Here is a 22,332-nt window from a genome sequence, read left to right as displayed (position 1 = left end):
ATATTCAGGAGGAGGCACATGTGCCATGAATTGGGTATTAGCCTCTTTGCCCTGGCAGAGTGAGGAATGGAAACCTCACCCACATTCTCCCCAGATGTCATCCTGACTTCCCCTTCTGCTGTCCTGCTGCTGAGGTGATCCAGGAGGTGCCTTTGCTGGCTGCTTCCCTGAGACATCTCCAGTGCCTCTCTCACACCCTTTGCCCACAGCTCAGTGGTGGTGGCACGACTGAAACTCCTTGGGGCATCATTGGTGCATTTAGCCAGATAGAACCAGAGAATCGTAGAATTTTAGGGGTTGGAATGGACCTCAGAGATCATCCAGCCCCAACCCCCTGCCCTGGGCAGGGACACCTCCCACCAGAGCAGGTTGCTCAAGGCTTTAGCCAACCTGGCTGTGAACACTGCCAGGGTTGGGGCAGCCACAGCCTCCCTGGGCAACCTGGGACAGTGTCTCACCACCCTCACAGGGAAAACTTCTGCATAAGATCTAATCTGCATTTCCCTCTTTCAGTTTGTACCCAAATTGTGTCAGGTAGGATTCTTTAATACTCAATGAGTCCTGCAGGTAGAGGTGAGTGTGCTGCAGGGAAGTTCTGTGAGCAGGGAGGGGAGAGTTGGCTGACAAAGATTAACAACACTCAAACTCCCTTCTGTCAGGTCCTAGAAGGTTTCTTTCACCACCTTCTAAAGTTTGCCAACTTCTCTATAGAGAAGCTGTGGCTGCCCCATCCCTGGAACTGTTCCAGGGCAGGTTGGACTGGGGTTGGAGCAACCTGGGCTAGTGGAAGGTGTCCCTGCCCATGGCAGGGAGTGGAATGAGCTGAGCTTTAAGGTCCTTCCAACCCAAACCAGATTGTGATTCTACAGTTCTTCTAGTGATCAGAGTTACAAACCTAAGGCAAATCTGTTAATTTCTATGGAGAGTTACATCCCTGTTGGAGAATTAGAGACCTGCTCCAGGTTGTCTCTGTAGAAACTTAGTTTGAGAGCATCATCTGCTTTCACAGAGAGCTTGTAAGAGCCTGTCTGCCCTGCACACAGACCTCTTTACCTTTCAGCACCATGGGCAGGAGGGGAGAACTTGGGCTGAGGTGTGTGGTGAGGAATGAGTGGTTAAATCTCTCCCTTGCCTGTTTTCCATGGGAACTGCACTAAGGCTTGCAATGATATTTCAAGCAACATTTGTGTAAGGTCAATGCTAGTGCTGCTGCTCACTAGCTATGGTTTTGATTTTGAAAGCAAGCAGCAGGCACTCATTTATCCCTGAGGGGAGACTGAGCTGTGTGACTTACCAGGGACTTAAGTGATCATTAACTGTCAAAACAGAAACAGGAATATCTGAAAATAAAACTTTCGTTTGCCTGAAAAGAACAGTCCTGCATTGCTGTTGGAGGGAAAAGCCATTCCATGGCAGTGATGCTGCAGAGTGAAGGACAGGGGAGTGTAGAGGCTGAGGCACCTGTCCAAGCCTTGGGGTCACCTTCCTGAGACCCACAAACCCCTGAGAGTAGTCTGAGCTGTTGATTAGCTACACTGTAGATTAGAATCATAGAATACCCTGAGCTGGAAGTGACCCACTAGGCTCATCAACAATGATTAATTCACATGAAATGAATTATTAGGTTAGATGAATGTGACTTTGCTGCTCTAACTTAGGCCTTCCTGAAGATCCTCCCTCTTCCTTACAGAACTCCCTCCAAACAGCTTTAAACTTGTTTTTTTTTTGATTGCAATGGATTTTTCTTCATTTGCCAAATGTGGCTTTGCCATCTCTCCCCACACAGATGTGCTGACACTGAATTTCCTAAGTGGGACTGGTTGGGTTTATTTTCTTCTATCACTACTGTTGAAATCAGCCAAAGTCCTTCTTGATGCTGATCAGCAAATGACACTTTGCTTCCTCTGCTAGGAGGGGATTTACTCTGAACTGTGAGCATTGCCATTTGGTGAGGCCATTTTTGACCCATTTTGACTGGACCAGATCTTGTCAGAGATTTGGCATTGGCAATTTTGGGTCAAAACCTGCTGGTTTGAAATATGAGGAACTCCTTTCTCCTTCCAGAGCTGTTTGGGACACTGAGATTGTTCCCTTTCATGAAGATGAAAGGTGGATTTGTGCTTCCTTCTTCTGCTTCTTGCTGCATCTTGGTTCTTTCTTTGAATCCATTCACTTTTTCAAGATTAGTGCAAGGAAAAGATCCATAAAGTTTGTTTTCCTGAGGCAGAAGTGTCTCACATTACGTTTGCAGTTCCAGAGAGTCTGTGTGGAAGCAGAAATGGCTTAATGAAAGTACATGATTAGAGTACCAGCAGGATTTGGCCTGTTTTATAGGAAATGACACCATGCCTGTATTCCATGTTAGTCAGTTAATTGATAAATTGATACATCTGTTGAGGAAACAAAATAGAGAAGCAAAAAAATCTCCATGAAGAACTTTGGAGGATCCTGAAAAGAAAAGCAGCAACTGCCTGGAGGAAGATACTTGGGAATATATTTGGGTGATGTTTGGGACTCCCTGAGCTCTGCAGAAAGGACTGAGAGACCTTTTTTGGGGCAGAAACACCCAAATCTGCTAGACTGTGTCTGCTTGGAAATGAATCAAAACATCCTGATCTGATAGGAAAAAAAAATTAATTCTATTTCCAGTGGTTGCTTATGTTCCATGAGACACTTCCAGCATGTGTGTGTAGGAGGCAGGGTAGGAAGACAGTTTTATTACTGAGACGTTTATTCCCAGAGCAAGAGGCTTGGAAGTGTTGCCAGCATGTTGGAAGGACCCCAGAGGAAGAAACCCAAACACCCCTCATGGACCAGCACCCCAGTGGTGCTGTGGGGTTGCTGCCTCAGCCCTTCTATCTGCACATCCCAACCCTCAGGTAAAAATAAAGGGGGAAATGAATACCTTTGCAATTGAAAAGATGGTTGAGCTCTGACTCTGTGTGGGAGGAGGTGATAATTTCAGCATCATCTTGTTTATCTGCTTGGGCTCACGGGATTGTGGTGCTTCCACCCACACTCCTCACTGTCCTGCTGGAATGGAGGAAGGAGTTGATGGGCATCACATTTCAAACCTCTGTCTGACCCAGAGGAATGATCACATGGTAAAAACCTCCATCCCATGGAGAAAACTTGATGGATGGCCTGGTTCTTGGCTGGAGAAACCCCAGGGCTTTGCAGCCCATCCCTGTGGGGTTTGGCAGTCAGTGAGGATGCAGATGCATCCTAAGAGATTAACACAACTCCTGCTTCCTGCTGTCACGAGCAAAGACTCCAAATTTGATAGGCATCCAGGCTCTGGAGACACTCAGCTCAATGGGAATTAGAGATGGGAATGTCTGGTTCTGAAGTCTTGGCTGAATTGTGTTTGGTAAAGGCTCTTGAGAGGGAAAGCAAAGAGGCTTTGAGCTGATTGTTTGGCCCAGTTTTGGTCCCTGGCTGCCTTGGGAAGTCTCCTGATGCCATGCAATGTGGGGCAAGGGCTCTGCAGCCAGCAGTGCCCATGCCAACGTGGAGTCTGCTGGGACACAAGGGTTTGTGGACAGTGTTGTTTGGGAGAGACAACTGCAGCTGCAATCAGCTCTGCACCACTCCTGGCTCCTCTGGCTGCACAGAAACCTCAGGTGCCTCCTCCAGTCAGCTTTCTGAGCAATGGAAAGCAATCAGAGGGGCCCAGGTTTCCCAAAATCTCATTGCAGGTTGACAGCACCCTGGGAACTCTCTCTTCTCCCCTGCCCTCACAGAGGGATTGCTGGTGCCCCCAGCTCAGTCCTCATCCCCAGTCCTGCCCTCCCTGTGGCATTGCTCTGGACGTTGCTTCCACCTCACAGCCTAAAACAGGATACACAGTAACCCAACAGAAAAGGACAGAACCCCACACTGGTTTGGGTTGGAAGAGACCTCAAAGATCAACTCATCCCACCCCCTGCCATGGGCAGGGACACCTTCCACCAGCCCAGGTTGCTCCAAGCCCCATCCAACCTGACCTGGAACCCTCCCAGGGATGGAGCAGCCACAGCTTCTCTGGGCAACCTGTGCCAGTGTCTCAGCACCCTCACAGGGAAGAATTCCTTCCCAATATCCCATCTAGCCCTGTCCTCTGTCAGTGTGAATCCATTCCCCCTTGTCCAAAGTCCCTCTGCAGCTTTCTTGGAGTCCCTTCCAAACACCTGGAGTAGTTGCCTAAAACTGTCCTTTCCCTGGGCTTACAGGGACTGTAGCAGGTCTCAGCCCAGTTTGGCACTGGTTAGGACACTGCAGTGCAAACACATTTCCTGCTGTAGCCTTTTGAATCTGCAGAGGGTAAATACTCATGAGATCAACTTCATTCTCATGTACATTCATATTTGGAGGAGCAAACATAGCTTTCCACAGCTCTGGAGTGACAGACTCTCCTGTCACCAGGTAATGTGCAGGAGCAAAATGCATTTTCTCCTCAGGAGAGTAGTTTCAACTTGGTTTTGCTTTGCTTGCCCTTTCCTGTGTGCAGGTACCTGATTTACAGTTGTTTTGGGGCTGTTTTGCAGACGCAGAGCTGGAATAACAACAATAAAATATACAAAGGGACAAGCCATAGCTGAAATCATTAAGTGGAAAAATGAAAATAAACTATGAATAAATAATTACAGGCCAATGTTATTGTCTGAGTGATCTAATGCAGAGCTCTGCAGAGAGCCCCAGGCTGGCGTGGGCACTGGCCCTTGCTTAGTTGGGCTCTGTGCAATTTGGCCTGGACTAACGACCTGTTTGCCATCAGAGCTCATTAGCTCAGGTTGGGTGTCCTGCTAACAGGCTCTTCTGTAGCTGAGCTCTGCATGGTGCTGCAGCACTCAGGATGGAGGATGTCCATGATGCTCTAATTGTCATATTGACTTCAGAGTGATAAGTCATGAGAGTTTTCTCCCAGCACTATGTGATGCAGCAGTGACCTGAGCTTCATTTTTCCATGGTACCTAATGCCTTTATATAGCTCTTTGTATATATTATGCAAATGTTGGCTTTAAAGTGACCAATTTCCTTCAGCTCCACTGGTTGTCCTTTTAAACAAGGGGGAAAAATGAAGGTGAAATCTGTGTGTCTGTGCAGGTGTGGAGTGTTTTCTGGAATGAAAAACCAAAGGTTGTAGTGTCTCTAGGAGCACCATGTGGTCCCATACTGGTTGTATCTCTGGTGTAAAACTTATCTGCTCAGCACCTGTGTATCCTCACTAGGGACAGGTGCTGGGGAGGAGACAAATGGGTATCCAGAAACTGCTGGGCTGCAGAGCTGCTCCTGGAGAAGAGGTGGGTGAGTTGGGTATGATGACAAATCAGGGGTGAAGATCAATCCATAATACACCAAAAATTGCATGAGGGGAAAATAAAAGGGAAACAGTTTGCTGTGCATGCTGTGTGAAGTGTTTTTCCTTAGCTGCTTCCCAAAAGATACACTCCTGAATGTCTTCTTGGCCATCGCTGTTGACAACCTGGCAAATGCCCAAGAGCTGACCAAGGTATGTGTGAGATTTCTCTTTCTTCCAACTCAGAGCACAACTGCTCGTCCCAAAGCACATGTTACACCCTGCCAGGCACCCTGGGCCTTCCCCTGGAGCTGTGTTGAATGTCTGTTTACCAGTTTGCCTAGCAGGGAGGGACGTGGAGGTTTATTCTTCTTCAGGGTTGTTTCATTTCAGACTCATTGCAGTGAACTCTGTCGTGTTCTTTCGTTTCATTTTATCACAGAGTGGGCAGTGGGCATTGCTCATGTTGCTGCTGTGTGGAGGTGAGCAGGGACCCAGAGTATTTGCTGTTTCCAAGAGCAGAGGCAAAGCAATGAACAGGTTTTGGCTGCCTTGAAGCTCAGACATGAGCAAACACAAGTGTTGTGTTGCTGTTTTGCTGTCTCACACTCAGGTTTCATACCTTGCTGAGGTTCAGCATGGATCAAAGCATTGATATTTTCCAACCAGTTCCATGGCAAACAACTTGAAGAGGCTGTTGTGAATGCTCAGTGAAGATGTTAGAACCTTCCTGCCTCTCACCAGGTGCAAGAGAAATCTGAGGCACAGATCGGAGGCAGAGAGCCAGGTCCTGGCAAGAGATGGAAATGACACTGATGTAACTTTACTGTATGCACAGATTTGTGTATAGATACAAATTTATGATGGAGTATCCCCTCTGGAGAAGAGTTATATTAGAGCATTCCCTATGGAGAAAAACCTCCATCCTCAGTATTGCACAGGAAGGTGCAAACGCTGCACTTTGTATTATTACATACTTTGAATTTCTCACTGGAGCATACTCAGATGTATTTCTGAGCAGCATTAGAGTTTCTTTTTTTTTTTTTTTTTGCACATTTCTAGCTTGTTTTCACTGAGTCATAAAACCCTGCAGCCCATTGCTGCACTGGTACCATCACCATCAGTCACAGTGACCTGCCAGTGGCTAAAGCAGCACCTTAGTGGGTGTGTTTTACAAGCTTTAGCTTATGTAGTCCTTGCAGTGTAAGAGGGTCACTAACCATGTGCTGATGCAGCAGTGAGCAGGATGTTTTCTCTTTTTAGAGCTGCAGAAAGGTGCAGTAGTTCATGCCCCATCCCTGGAAGTGTTCCAGGCCAGGTTGGACAGGGCTTGGAGCAACCTAGGCTAGTGGGAGGTGTCCCTGCCCATGATCTCTTCCAACCCAAACCAGCCTGAGATTCTACAGAAGTGCTCAAAAAGGTGTAGATGTGGTGCTTAGGGACATGGCTAGTGGTGAACCTGGCAGTGTTTGACTAAAATCTGGACTTTATTTCAGAGGTCTTTTCCAACCTTCATGTTTCTATGGATACACACTGCAACTCCACAGTTCAGTGATACAAACTTCTCAGAGTTTCCTACCCCTCTCCAGCTGCTGAAGACCAAAATTCACATCCCTGTTGTATCTTAGCTTGTTTTTGCCAGCTCTCCTTCCCTACTGTGGAGCTGTGAGGGGCTTCAGCTTCCAGCTTTGCCTGGAGCTGTGTTTCCTGACAGCTGATATCCAATGCAGACCCTACAATCAGGCTGGTGGCTCTCAGGTGTGTCATAAATGTTCCTATGTCTCTGAGCCCATGTTCTGCATCCCTCCTCTCTTATAATGCAGCTCAGGGTTGTATTTTATGGCTCTGTGGGTTGGGGTTTTTTTTCTGTCTCTCTTCTTCCCAAAGCTCACAGAAATCTCCAGCCTGGAGGCATGGATCCTCCCAGATTTACAGGCATCCCTTGCATGTACTAAGAGACAGGATCAGGCCCAGCACAATTCTTGGATAATGAAGCTCATCCTACTTCTTTCTTAATCCTTTAAGTGCTTTCTTGTGAATATTTCAGCAGTTGACAGGGGTGGTTAGAACCCTGACTTTGTTGATGTTTATAAAGTATAATTAAACATTGATGGATGCAGCAGCATTGCCAAATCATGAAGCTTCTTGCGAAGCTTTTTTTTTTGCTTTAATTTTATTTATGATTCCCCCCCCCCAAAAAAAAAATCACTAGGGCTTTTAAAAGAAGAGGAAAAAGAGAAAAGTAATTCAATTATATACATACCTGGAGAATGAGGGATTTACTGCTAAGTAAATATGATCATGCAAACCCAAAATGGCCCAGAGATACAATTAAGTAACTCAGGAGTCAGTTGATCTCAGGGGACTTCCTTGACATTTATGCTGTAAAACTAATTGAGATCAGTGCTGCATATAATGTAGGAACACCATAAGCAGTTGGCAACTGTCTCTGTTTAGAGAAGACAAAACTTCTCCTGCCTCAGAACCGAAACATTTCAACTAATATTTCCACTTTCTGGGTGCTAATTTGGACTTCTTTATCATGGTAATTTGACCATTTCTTGATCACCTCAGCTGGGCCTTGTGGCCTGTAACAGCAGTTCTCAGAATTGTGACTATATTTAACTTCAGCTTCATCATCCAACGTCTGTTACAAAACTCACCACTGCTTCAGAATGACTCATTTTGGGGGCGAAAGAATCACCTTCTCTGCTTTCAATCTATAGAGAATCTGCTCTCAGCCTCTGCCTCTCCCTCCCCATTGATAAATTACTGGAATTTGGCAGCTGAGAGACATTGAGATATTGAGTGCTCAGGCATTGGAATGTGCTGCCCAGGGAGGTGGTGGATTCACCATCCCTGGAGGTTTTCAAGGTGAGACTGGATGTGGCAATTAGTGCCATGGTTTAGTGACCACAGTAGGGTTGGACTTGATGATCTTGGAGGTCTTTTCCAACCTGGCTGATTCTATGATTTTGTGATTCTATGACTTTGTGCAACTGCTCAGCAGAACTTGTTTTCATGGCCTGGTTCAAGTTCTTCATTCACTCCAGTAAGAATTTCCTTGGTATAGCCTTGGTAATACTTAGAAAAGGGAAAAAAACCAAACCCTTAAATGATAATGAATTTTAAAAATTAATTTTCCATCCTTTCCTTTTCCTCCTAAAGGAGAAAAGGAAAAGAGTTTCCAAATGAGTTCAGTTGAAGCAAATAACACCAAAGTCAGAGCCAGGAGCTGTTTATGTAGATGGTATTCAGGATGGATAAATCTATATGATTTCCTGCTCAAAGCTAAATGTCTTACTGTCTGCTCCCATTATTTGAAGCATAACTCCTTCACAGCATTACCCTTGATGAGCAGAGGTAGACCTGTAGTATCTCATAAAGCCTGACAGAGGAGTCTGTGACTGCTCTTGCCTTGACATGTGGTTATTCCCTGGATATGTGTGATGCTGACAGTGCCATCAGAGCTTCTCTGCTTACCCTGCTGAGATTTCACTACCTAGTTTGACTGGCTAGAAAGTTTCAGGGAAGTTTAACAGAGTTGATCATTGAAGATGAGCTGTTTCTTTGCTTTTTTGCCTCTCAGTGCTTAAGATCCTGTAGTTTGAATCTGAGCACTGCTTCTCATGTTGTTACACTGGGGAGGAGGAAACAACTCACAGTGAGACTCTGCAGGTACTTGCTGTGCAACAGAGGTTAAAATCCTCATGATCCAGAGTATGTGCAGGAAACACAACCATAACCCTCTTCTGCTCTCAGCCTGAGTCTACAGATTACATTTAATATAACTCCTTTCTGCTTTCACCCCCTAAGTCCTCAGTGAGTCATCTGGACTGAGTGGAAATACCTGGGGTAAAACTGATGTGTGCAGGACCAGTCACACCTGTTGTTGTGTATTGGCCTTCTTGTTTCAGAAGTCACATTGGCAACAAGTCAGGAAAGGTTTAGGAGTCTGTCTCTTGTATTTCAGTAGGACATTGGCTTTAGGGGGTTATTACACACACAGGTCTGAGGGAAATGGGGCTCACTGCAACTCAGAAATGTCACACTCATGATCGAGTCTCTCCCTGCTCCACTGTAGTTTCCTTCCCCAGTGCTAAGTGGTGAGAGGAGACCCAAGAGAGGTAAGAAAGCTTTGTGTGGGAAAAATCACACTGAGCAATTGACCAAACTTTGCATTTCTCATCTCAACTTGCATAAAGACCAAGTCCTTGCAAGAAGATATGAAAATCTGCCTTATATAATGAGTTCCCACTGTTCTCACAGCACAGAGGTGACAACCATATATGACTCAGGTCTTGGGAAGCTCTGCTTATTGTCACTACTATGTAAGCTTTGTTTTCTCTTGATTTTGTGCCCCAGGATGAGGAGGAGATGGAGGAAGCCACCAACCAAAAGCTTGCCCTGCAGAAGGCCAAGGAAGTGGCTGAAGTGAGCCCCATGTCTGCAGCCAACATCTCCATAGCTGCGTAAGCAATATTTTGCTACTGGGGAACTTGAATCATTTGGGTTCTGTTTTTCAGTGTCTCTATGTGTCTGTCCAAGTGGAGCATCCCATGGTACTCTGTGAGCCCTTTTAGACCATCTCTGTTACTGCCAAGGCTTTAGGTTGACTGAATACTTCACTGCTGATCACATAACCATGAAATTAATTAAGGCTTTATTTCAATTTGTTTTCCTTTGTGATGCCTCATCTTTTGTCTTGCTCTAAAGAACTGTATTTTAGAAGGATATTTTTTAAGCTGTCCCAGGATAGATTTCACCAGGTGAAGCATTCACATCTCACTTTGGTTTTTTGGTGTCAAGAGGTATGTGTGCTCAGAGTGTATTAACTATCCTTTAACTCCCTTTGCTTTGACAATTTAAGTGTAAAAGCTTCCTCTGAAATATCAGAGTGAAAAACATGCTTGAATGCTCTTTCTTTGCTGTTTGCAAGAGTGCTGGCTTGAATCAAATCATGTATGTGAACAGTCAGTGGCTTGTAGCTAGAGACATCAATTTACATTTCCAGATGCATGGGTGAGGACATATGCACAGGTCCAGTGATACCAGAATCCTTGGAAAGCAGTGCCTTGGGGCTCCCCTTTTCATGGATACTGATCTAACTGAAGTGTAGAAATGATATGCAGGTGGAAATACTTGTCCAAGTGCTGCTGAGGTCAGTGCAGAGCTCTGCCTGGGTAGGATTCTGGGCCTATATTTGACATGTGCCTGCCTGGAAGTGTTCCAGGCCAGGTTGGATGGGGCTTAGAGCAGCCTTGGCTAGTGGAAAATATCCCTGCCCATGGCAGGGGGTGGAACTGGATGAGCTTTAAGGTCCTTCCAACCCAAACCAGTCTGTGAGTCTATTCTGTGATACCTTGCAAGGAGGAGCTTTAAGGTCCTTCCAACCCCAACCGGTCTGTGACTCTATTCTGTGATACCTTGCAAGGATTTACTGAAAACTATGTTCTTAAAGCTTCATTAAACTCTTTTGGAACTATATCATCAGGACTACCAGGTCATGCATTTTACTGAGAGCTGCTGATGTTTCCCAGACCCCTTTTATAGGGGAGACCTCCAAGGGCTGGTGAAGCTCAAACATAGAAAAAGAAATTTCCTGTTGAATTTTACAGCTGCAATGCAGTTGGATCCCTGCTTGTCCCTGCAGTGGGAAGGCCCTTGTTGCTTGTTATTGAGGCCCTTGTTCCTGGGAGTTTAATCCACTTCATCAAAGACAATAGGCCAAATGGAGCCAGTTTATTATGTGTGAAGGAGAAGAATATTATTAATTTAACTATTTTGTTCTTATTATCATTTTATTTTGCCATTGCTGCTTTAATCAGCTCCTATTTATGCTCTGGCTGTTTGCTGGTTTTAAATATAATCCTTTTCCTGCAATGATTTCCTGTCCACCCTTGAAAAGATGTCAAATGAGGAGAGTTGCTCTTGTTCTGTGATTAATTTCTTACTGTCATTTTAAAATGCAAGATGATGCTGCTTATGTTTTTTCTTTTTTTTCTTAATCAAAGCGTGTGAAGTTTTCTTAGAAACCAGTAGAGAAAAAAAACCCAAACAACCCACTTTAATGGAGCTAAAGTTTCACACCACATTTTTAATTCAAATCACCTTATTTCATGATTTTTCACCTGTTTTTCAACAGCATCTGACAACCATTGGATCCAACTATTCATAATCTCTGCTGTAGGGCCCTGAGGTGCTCACAGGGCACTCACAATGCTCACAGGGCTTTAGTTTGGGGAAAAAACCAAAACCATTAAAGTTGATAGGTTGATGCCCAAATGGATGATGACATAGAGGAAAAGGAAAGGGAGAAGTTAGGTGTTTTGTGTGACAGGAAGAGGTGTGTGGATGAGAGGAAAAGGAAAGGGAGAAGTTAGGTATTTTGTGTGACAGGAAGAGGTGTGGATACATTGCTGGCTCATGATCCATAAGGTATTTAATGAATCCACATCAAAGCAACTTATTTTATACATCAATTCATCCCCAGTGAGCTCCAAAGGGGCTCAGCAGCATCAGCTTTCAGGTTTCCATCACCTATCCCATGGATGTCTCAATCCAGTGTAGTAAGTGTCCCCTGGCACTTCATTTCTTATGTTCTTAAGCTCCACAGTGCTTCTGAAGGTGGAGCAGATCCTGTGTCAGTGGCAAGTCTGGTCAGATCAGATTCAGAGCTGGACATGCCAAGAGTGAAAAGAGTGCTTGGAAATGGAATTTTTGGTGTATGGACTATCACTGCCAAAGCAAGTGCCTGTAGAGCTTGGGTACTAAGAACTGAGAATCAAACACCTAAAGAACAAAGTGGTGAGAAAGGGCTGGGAAAACAGGGATAGAGCTCCCAAAGGCCTCCTGCAAACATGGGTCTACCCAATCGATTTATATTTTTAATTTCTCCTTAGGAATAATTTTTTAGTTTTCTAATTTCATTTTCTTTTCATATGAAAATGATTTTTGTATGAAAATGAATTTTACACAAAAATGAATTTCTCTGTCAGCCCATTTACAGCATGGATTAATGTTCTGAAAACATCAACATTTTTCTCTACCTGCCTCAGTCACCACAGGGTGTTAGGAGAGGACACTGTGACTTGCATTTCCTTAGTCACAATGTTCATGTTCCTGGTGTGCTTGTCCACCTCCCACAGAGGTGACAAAGCTGTCCCCAGGCTGAGGCTGGTGAAAAGTCAGTTGTTGTTGTGCTGGTTCACAGTGAGGTGCTGTGCTTGCTGTTTTGCTCCTTTCCCTCATCAGTCCTACCTCAAGGACTGAGGGTGTGTATCCTCCCCTAAGCCTCCTGTCAGGCCTTTCCATACTCTGTAGTGTTGTAGCTGCTGCTCCATCTCTGGCATTCCAGGAGCTGAAGGAGCTCCAGGGAAGCTGCAGAGGGACTCTTGGGTAGGAACTGCAGGGACAGGACAAGGAGGAATGGGGAGAAATTGAAAGAGGGAAATTTAGGTTAGATATCAGGAAGAAGTTTTTGCTGTGAGGGTGGTGAGACCCTGTCCCAGGTTGCCCAGGGAGGCTGTGGCTGCCCCAACCCGGGCAGTGTTCACAGCCAGGTTGGCTAAAGCCTTGAGCAAGGTGGGAGGTGTCCCTGCCCAGGGCAGGGGGTTGGGATGGATGATCTCTAAGCTCCATTCCAATCCCTTAACACACTATGATACTATGACACATCCTCCTGGCTAAATGCACCAATGATGCCCCCAGGAGATCAAGCTGTGCCACCAGCACTGAGCTGTGAGCAAAGGGTGTGGGAGAGGCACTGGAGATGTCTCAGGGAAGTCACCAGAAAAGGCACCTCTGGATCACCTCATCAGTGGGAATAGATGATCTCTAAGGTCCATTCCAACCCCTTAACATATTATGATATTATGACTTTCCCTGTGCAAATACAGTGTGTACTCATGGTTTGCTCCTGTGCAGTTTCCCTATGCCAGTTCTTCTGCTCCCCTCTTCCATTCCAGCCTCTGTTCCTAACTGAGCTCCAAAAATGATCCAATTTCTTGCATCAGTTGCAAAATGCTGTTTCCTAAGCACACAGAACTGGCTGCTTATTTAGCCTGTCAGCCTGCTTGGTGGGTCTGAAGAGGCACCTTCACCTTCACCCATGGAATTGGCTGCTGTGTGAGCCACGAATTGGTTTGTGATTGATAGACAGCAAAGCTCTGTGGTGTCCTGGGGATCTCTTTTAATAACACTCTCATCATTGCAGTGGTGTCGAGAAATCACCTGTCTTGCATCCTCCTCACAGTGCTTTGTTACAGTATTCTCCCTGCACTTGGTTTGTAGCTCCTGCTTCATCCATCTCCCAGGACTTCTAGATTTGCCTTCTGCTCCACCAAAATGGTTTAACCTGAACAGATTTACCTCACTGCACTTTGCTTTTTCACCTGGTGAACTCTATCCTGAAGGACCCTTTTTTATTTCATGGCTTTTCAGGTTGAAAATCTAGACTGGGACATTGGTTCTGTCATTGATGCAATGTTTGCTTGAAAACAACCTGTGTTTAACACACATTAACGTGTTTTGATTTGAGCCCATTGTTCCATTCTTATTTTTGTGATTTTTTTTTTTTGTTTGTTTGTCTTCTGTTTAGCATTTTCCTTGCTTTGTTGTTTCTGGAGGTGAGTTTCTGGGTTTGTTGAGTTTGCCCAGCATTGTCTCAGACCCTCTGTGTCCTACAACATTCAGACCACTCAGCCTCTGGAACTGAGCGACTGTACAGACCTACAGGTCTTTAGAACAAACCATTGGTGCAGCTTCCTTGGCAGCAGAATGGAGGAGGGGGGAAAAGGGAGCAATTCCAAGGCAGTGGGTGTGCAAAGCACTTTGTGGTGCCAGTGGAAGAAAGAGCCATCAGGCTCATTCCCATGGATCACACAATGTCTCCAATGCAAACGTGGGGGGGTTTGTTCTGGTTTTCCTAACATAAATCCTGAACTCCCCATGTTTGGGTTCCTCCTCCACCTTTTCTATTCCAGCCAGAGATGCACCAATGGCATGTACAAAAGGGGCTGTGATGAGCACACCTGGCCCAGTGTGACCAACCAGAGGGACACAAGCTGTGGCACCCAGAGCCCATGCATTTCCCAGTGGCCTCTCTTCACCCTTTTTTGGGAAAAGTCTTTAAATAGCCATTTTTTAGCAGTTCTAAATTTGAGGGAACTTGCTAGGTAGTTATGCTGAAGTCACACTGAGGGAAACTTTTTACAGTGAGACTTATGAGGTGCTGGGTTTTTTTACAGTTGTAGCCAGACTCAAGGAAATGATTTAATCACAGGTATGGGATGTGGGTTTTGGATGGGAGAACTTCCCAGATGTGGGGGATGAAACATTGTGGACAGTAGCAGGGACAGTTCATGGATGTGGACCCCAAACCTAAACACAGCCTGAACTGCCCACTGCTGTTTTTTCCAAATGACATGTTCTTCCCAGGATACCCTTCCAGCCTCCAAAGACCTTTCCTCTCTCCAGGCTCTGCCTGGTTCCTGCTGGTCCCATGGTTGTTCAAAGCAGTTTACACTTGAATTGCAGGCCCACAGGTGACACAGCCTGACAGAAGGAGCAAGTTAGAAAAGCCACTACAAAGTGCCAAGAGCAAATAGAGGTGACATAACATTTCACCCTGACTTCTCAGCCTTCTGTCCCTTTTGTACAGGTGTGGGGATGAAGGGGAGGGAGGGAATTGCTCTGTTTCTCCAGGACATTTTCCATTTCAGAGGTTCCATATTTTCCTTTTGTCTTGGGAATACTGTGGTCTGTTTCCAAACCTCTGTTGGGCTGTAGGTACCCAACAGAACCCAGCAAGCAGCGTGCCTGAACCCCCAGCCCATGACCTGTGCTGTGCTGGGGTGTGTAGACTACAAGAGGTTCTTTTTCCCGTGCTGGCTTGTGATTTCTTCCCTTCTTTTTTATCCCTGGACTGTGTTGATGTGTGAGGTACTGTGATTCCTCCTGTTAGCTTACCTTTTTGTCCTTGCTGTTGGTGTAACAGTGACTCAGCTACACCTAAAGACACTGTGCTCTGTCTCTCATGGATGGTAAGTAGCATCGAGTGAAACTCAAGTACTTCTGGTGTTTCTTTTGGAAAGGAGGTGATTCTGCTGTGTGGTTTTCCACCCAGCACAAATTTGGTCATATTTCTGGTTTCAAAAAAGCAGCCTCCAGCAATGGGAGCAGAGGAGTGAGCCTGGAGTGCTGCAGAACTTGTGCTGGACAGGGTACAAGGAGACTTGGCAAGATCAGAGCGAGGTCTCCATCCTGCACTGCACCAAACAAGGTAGTGAGAAACCAAAGGCTCTTCCAACCTCCCACTGAGGGATGTGGAGATCTGCTCTCAGCAATTAAAAGCAAGATTTCCACAGGTGTTACACAGAGTTGCTGTTGACTTGCAGGTAAATTAGGGCAGCCTAATAGATTCTCCTCCATCATGAGTTTTCCACCTGTTTTGCCCAAGAAATGTCTTCCTTATGCTCGAGGCATTCGTGCAGTCAAGGGCTGGTTGTCTGCAGGTTTTAGCTGCCATCCTGGGGGTTCAGCATCCAGCCAAAGAGTAAAAAGGTCCCCAGCTTGAGCAACCTGGAACCAATCATTCTCTTGGCAAGCAAGCAGAGCATGCCAACCCCACTTTGACTCCTGCTTCTATTTCATTTGGCACAACACAAATGGAGAAATTCTGAAGTTGAGGTAAAATCCTTTCCCTGACTCCTCAGATTATTTGCTTCAAGCAAACCTTTTATGAGGCCTTTCATAATTTCACTTAGATTCATTCCAGGTTTCTGAACCTCTGGATTTTGTGTTATATATATATATATATTACCCAGGCCAACATTTCTGTTTAGAATAATCCATTAATTGTAATAAATGTGTATTTAAAACTTGAATCATATCCAAAGCACATTAGATTTTAACTGAGCCTGCTGGTTTGCTGGTATTGATTGTTAACACAGTAAAACTCATGGAAGCAGGAGAAAAAGTGCTTCAAATGAAAAGGCAAATTCAGAAGGTGATTATTTTTCAGTCTTGGGAATGCTTCTTCTTTGGGTGATGTAAATGGATAAAAATTATCATTTATGACTACAAAAAAGTTAATGGCTCAAGCCAAGATCTATCAGGATATTTAGAATCTGTTGGGGTTTTTTTTGTAGATTCCCTGCCAAAGGCAGAGGAAACTCTTTTTCTGTGTAATTCAGCCATTTCCATATTTAGAACCCCCCATTTATACAAACATTGGGTGGAGGAGAATCTACAGAATGACTTATGACCTGAAAAAACTTCTCTCAGTGCTGGGCACTGCCCTGCGAAGCTGCAGCAGAGCTGTGGAGTTTAGACCCAGTGACCCACATTTGGACAGTCTGAGCTCAGGCACATCCCTGTGCTGTCAGAGCAGAGAGGTAGGTGTCTCTGAAGAGCAAATCTGAAGCAGGACCTGAGGAGGAGGTGCCTGGTACCAGCTGCTGGGACTCAGGTGGATTTTGTTGCCCTGGATGTGGCCCAGGGGCCTCCCTGCAGCCCATCCATGCTAAGGCTTCACCCTTCACAGAGGAACAGGAATTAGCATCCTGCTCCCACTTGGAAATAATAATTTGCAGCACAGCTGTAAAAGCAATCACCACCTGGTTCTACAGAGACCTCTCCCCTGAGGTCCTAAAGATGTCTTCTGCAGAGGATGTTCCTGGTGTGAGTATAGCACACGGAGCCATAAAGTCCTGAGATCATCGTGTGGCTTTTGGTTCACCTTTTAATTTCTTTCCTCCTTTTCGGTTCCATTTTTGATTGTTTGGTTGTCTCCCTGTTACCTAGAAGGTGATGTGTCTGTGGCTTCCACACTTTCTGAAGCTTGCCTGGTCTCCTCCCAAGGTGCACGCTGCAGTCTGCATTCGATAGGACACAGCCTGTATGAGTCTCCTCCCGATGTCTTTTATGGTTTCTCTGCTCTTCTTTTTTTGGTTGGTTTGTGGTTGGTTTTCTTTTTTTGGTTGTCTTTCTTTTTCTTTTCTCACTTTTTGTTTTCTTTGTTTGTTTTGTTTTTGCATGTGCAGTTTTGTAAAGCAAACTCGAGGTACTGTATCTCGCAGCTCGTCAGTCTCCAGCGTAAACTCACCGTGAGTTGCTCTCTGTTATGATATTCAGTAAATGGATTGATCATTTATAGCTCTATATTTAGAAACCACCCTCTTGCCCCTTCTCCTGATGCCTTCATTCCCCCCTTGTTTTCTTCCAAAACCCATCCCCATCATTGTGGAAAGCCTCCAGACCAACATGCAGTGGAAGGACTGGAAGGTGTGCGACATTGTCATATGATGCTTGTGATTTGATCGTGAGCAACTCTGTAGTGTTTTGTACATTGACTGTGACTTTCCCTCCCTTCCTTCCTTCATTTTAGTCCCATCCTTAATTATTTTCCTTCAGTCTGTCCTTAACTATTTCCCTCTCTTCTCCCATCTCCCCTCGTTTGGTGGTTTGTCTCGTTCTGACGTGTGTTTTCGTCCTCTGTGGTTATTAAGCGCTGGCTGATGGCTTCGATGTTCCACCAGTGTTTGCACTTGGAGTTCACTAGGAGAATGAGGGCCCACCATGAGTGTACTCTTGGAATAAAAGCTGGGGGAGAACTTCAAAAGAAACCTCTGGGGAACCAAACTGAAAAACTCTATATAAACACCCTTAGGAAACTTACGCTGAGGAGAGCACTGGTGTTGCCTGTGCTCTCTGACCTCCTCAAGCTGGAGCTTAAAGCTATAGATATTGTACAAATGAGGCACTCAGCAACTCCTATGGACCTGTGGTTGAGCAAACACAGTGGAAACCTTCCATCCACTCCACATGCTTCCTAACAAACCAATCCTGCTGCTGTGCTGTGACTCGTGGGTGTGCTTTGACACCGATGCAGGTTTGTAGAAAATACCATTATTCCCTGCTGACTAATACAACAAAACTCCTCATCAGCTTCTCACCAACCCTGGGAGTGTCTTTGCTTTGGGTGATACTTTTACCATGTGATGTTGTCTTTCTTCTTTAATGCTTTTGGAGAGACAAGTAAGTGCAATTCAAACACGTGTGGGTTGTCCGTGCAGGTACCAAGGGACGGTGAAGCAAAGGAGGTTTTTCACCAGTTTCCTGACATCTTCCTTTTTCCCTGGGTGTTCTGGGGGTGGTTGTGGATCTTAGACAAGTTTGTCTTAAAAATAAGTTGATGCAACATGTGGCATAACTTTTGTGACTGAGATTGAATTTATTGTAACAAACAAAAGTAGGTGTGATATGTCTGTGCTCAGGTCTAAACTCTCACAGGGTTGGGACAGTGAAAATTAGGGGAATAAACTAGACCAAGGCAGGTTTGAGCTCGTTTTTTCCAATGAATTTCATGGCTGTAGGGAGTCTTCACAGGCAGAAAGGTGCAGAAAGAGGTCTGCTGAGCTTTGGGTGTCTCTTCCCTGGCAGGAGGGAAGGGATGTTCTGCCCAGCCTCCCTCTCCCCAGCACTCAAATCCTTCCAGTTCCACCAAACTGGTCTGAGGCAATGTTTGCCCAATTAGGAAAAAAGCTTTGAAAGAATAAAGAATTTGGCCCCTTTTCCAAGCTTCCAGATAGAGCTGCCTTTTATAAAAGGCTGAAATCAAACTGCAGGTACTAAAATCTCCTGGGAAGGAAGATTTGCCCTCATTCTGAGGGCATGAGGTCTGTTGCTAACTCCTCACCAGCAATAGAGACAGTATAATAGAAGCTGCTTGTGCTGATGTGACTCACATCTGTTCTCTGAACAGAATCAATTTTGACTGCAAAAAGCTGTAACTGAGGTTTCTCATCCTCTTTAACATTTCTATGCACCGTCTGGGCCATCATTTGTGATTTCCTATGCAAGCCAGAGCTGGTTTGGATGGATGAGCTGAGTGTGAATTTTGTTCTCTGTGGGTATCTATAGAGCCTCTCCCCATCAAACCCCTTTTTTGGAGACAATAAATGACTGAACCCCATAAGAGTGTGCAATGGGTAGACATAGCAGCCACCACAGAGCATCAGTTTGTTCAGCCTGGAGAAAAGCTTTGGGGTGACCTATTTGTAGCCTTCCAGTGCCTGAAGGGAGCTGATGGGAAAGATGTTGTTCTCTGTGGGTATCTATAGAGCCTCTCCCCATCAAACCCCTTTTTTGGAGACAATAAATGACTGAACCCCATAAGAGTGTGCAATGGGTAGACATAGCAGCCACCACAGAGCATCAGTTTGTTCAGCCTGGAGAAAAGCTTTGGGGTGACCTATTTGTAGCCTTCCAGTGCCTGAAGGGAGCTGATGGGAAAGATGGAGACTGTTCCTATTTGTAGCCTTCCAGTGCCTGAAGAGAGATGATGGGAAAGATGGAGAGAGACTGTTCACAAGGACCTGGAGTGACAGGACAAGGTGAATAGCTTCACACTGCCAGAGAGGAGGTTTGGATTAGATATTAGGAAGAACTCTGTCCCAGTGAGGATGCTGAGGCACTGGCACAGGTTGTCCAGAGAAGCTGTGGCTGCGCCATCCCTGGAAATGTTCCAGTCCAGGTTGGATAGAACTTGGAGCAACCTGAGCTAGTAGAAGATGATCTTTAAGTTCCCTTCCCAACCAAACCATCCTATGATTGTAAGTGTAAAGACATCTGAAGGATTTATTTACTCAGTATAAATGTCATGGTTAGAAATGTGGGTCTTTTATTTAAAATTCCAATATATAAACTGGGACAACTCCTGTTCAGGCCTTGCAGGTGCTGTGGATTCCCATTCCCTGGGTGGATATTGGTGCAGGTTCAGGATGCTTTTATATGGCTCTGATTCTCTCTCCTGTGAGTGCTTTGCTGTAATTATACTGAACAGATAAGTGGTGTAATTTGTGAGCACAGATGGAAGTTGAACAGTAATATACTAATCAAAAAGAACTTTTAAAAGGTGCAAAAATCCCTTTTCCTGGGATTAACTCCCTTTGGTTGCTCAAACAGCATAAAATACCTCATGCCTTTATCATCAGCATGAACCAGATCTCTTCTGAAAGAGCAAAACTTACTCAAAGATCTTTATTATCCAGAAGGTTTGCTTTGCCTCAGGTTCTTTCTTTGTGTATTTTAAAAGACTTTCTAAATTGGGAAGAAGTTAGAGACAAAATACCTGAGCTAGTTTCTTAAAAATCAAATCCAATGAAACCAAGGTAATTTTCTTGTGCTAATTCCACCCTTCTGTGCTATAACAAATGTGTTACCCAAGCAATGCAAGCAGTATGAAACACATTTTTCATTCACTGAGGTAATTAACTGCAGATATGCTCTGCTTCTTTAAGTAGATCAGCACTTATCTAAAATACATACCGAAATTGGCAATTAATTCATATGTACATAGGCAATGAGACACAGCCAAGGGAGAAACCGTGTTGGATTTTTCCAAGAGTATTTAAGAGTTCTGGGGTGTTGAATTTTCCCATGAATCCTCACATTGCAATGGGTGGTGAAATCCAAAGTGGGGCATTTAGTACCTTGAGGTTTTCTTTGTATGGTTGTTTGTTTCTAATAGGATCCAGAGGTGTCAATCATTGCTTGGACATGATAAATTACACATTCCTAAGGCAATTTGTAGATTGGTAAAGAAAGGGAAAACCAATGTTTCACAAGCTGGGGATTTTATTTTCCAAAAGTGCTGATCACCCACCACAGATATTGTTTATTCCAGACCAAAACTTGGTTTCCTTCCCACACCAGTTCCTTCTTGCCCACCCCAACCATCACAGCATCTCTGCTGCACCCACCCAGCTGTAGAGAAGCTGATAGTGCACAGAGGGAAATGAAAAAGCTTCAATATCTCCTCCCAGGATGAATTTGTCATTTGCCATCCAAGAACCCAAATTATTCTTGATCTTTATCATTTGTATATTCACTGTCTGAGCCATGTGCTTTATTTCCAGCCTCACAATGCAAGGAAGGGGCTGTGACTTCAGTCCCTGCTGTTTTGTCTTTGGTTTTATCAGACCCTGGAGCTGATGGTGAGACTTTGCTCTGGGCCATTGCAGTGTGTTGCCCAGAATGTCTTCTGGAGAGTGAGACGTCAACACTTCAGAGGAAAGAGATGATTTAAAGCAAATGTAATTTGTCTGGGGCTTCAGACAACTTAATGGTTCCACATATTTAACCTCTGTGTGTTGCTTCTTGTCTCAGGCCACAGTGATGTGGCTGTTAACTCTCATTTTCTGATTTCCCTTTCAAGTCTCTCACCCTGTTATTTACTACTGAGGACACAATTATTTGATCACAATTCATAACTGAAATACCAAACAAATCTTGAGGTGTGGAAAGGGATCTTGTGCCTAAGGACAGCAATAGAACTCGAGACAGAGTAAATGTTTTCTGGCATCTTCTTAAGATCAGACTGAGCACAAAGCTAACTCTTGTACTGATACTTGTGGGACTAATATGTGATGTACTTACAGTGAAAACAATTAAAGAATTCTTATTAGAGCAGTAGGGAGCAGTGTGCAGGGTGCTGAGTTGTGGCTGAGTGAAATCATTCTGCTATGAAAAACTCAAGCAGAAAGCAGTAAAATTTTGGCAACGTTAACACCAGGAAGCTTTGGGTTGGGTGAGCTTTGCCTCACTTTGGAGCTGTACAAAAACAAGGGGCACAGCAACCCCCAAAGCAGCAGCTTATAGTGATTTTATTGCTCTTAGCAAATTGTGGCCATGGACACCTCAGGGGAGAGGCAGCAAAGTGCTAGATCCAGCCTGAATTTTGCATTGATATGTGCCTTGGAAGCTACTCTTTGAAAAAGTGCTAGATCCAGCCTGAATTTTGCTTTGATATGTGCCTTGGAAACTATTCTTTGAGACCCCACCTAGAGTCCTGTGTCCAGCTCTGGGAACCCCAGCATCAGAAAGATGTGGAGCTGCTGGAGAGAGACCAGAGGAGGCCACAGAGATGCTCTGAGGGCTGGAGCACCTCTGCCATGGAGCCAGACTGGGAGAGCTGGGGGCGTTCAGCCTGGAGAAGAGAGGGTTCTGGGGAGACCTTAGAGCCTCTTCCAGCACCTAAACGGGCTCCAAGC

General features: G+C 45.0%; 1 protein-coding gene across 1 annotated transcript in view; it reads left to right on the top strand.

Annotated features, from left to right (window-relative positions):
- The window catches only part of LOC103797510 (voltage-dependent N-type calcium channel subunit alpha-1B-like), a gene marked incomplete at both ends in the record, with an annotated part of 89,028 nt that overhangs the window by 54,928 nt on the left and 11,768 nt on the right, over nt 1–22,332 (top strand). Inside the window, 2 exons of the mRNA XM_009069729.1 lie at nt 5,424–5,491; nt 9,644–9,750. Of these exons, the coding sequence (XP_009067977.1) occupies nt 5,424–5,491; nt 9,644–9,750 (175 nt within the window). The remainder of the gene's footprint in view (nt 1–5,423; nt 5,492–9,643; nt 9,751–22,332) is intronic.

The sequence above is a fragment of the Acanthisitta chloris genome, unplaced genomic scaffold, assembly GCF_000695815.1.
Source record: "Acanthisitta chloris isolate BGI_N310 unplaced genomic scaffold, ASM69581v1 scaffold14682, whole genome shotgun sequence".
Lineage (NCBI taxonomy): Eukaryota > Metazoa > Chordata > Aves > Passeriformes > Acanthisittidae > Acanthisitta > Acanthisitta chloris.
The sequence above is the reverse complement of the archived record's forward strand: the minus strand, read 5'-3'. Positions and strand labels throughout refer to the sequence as shown.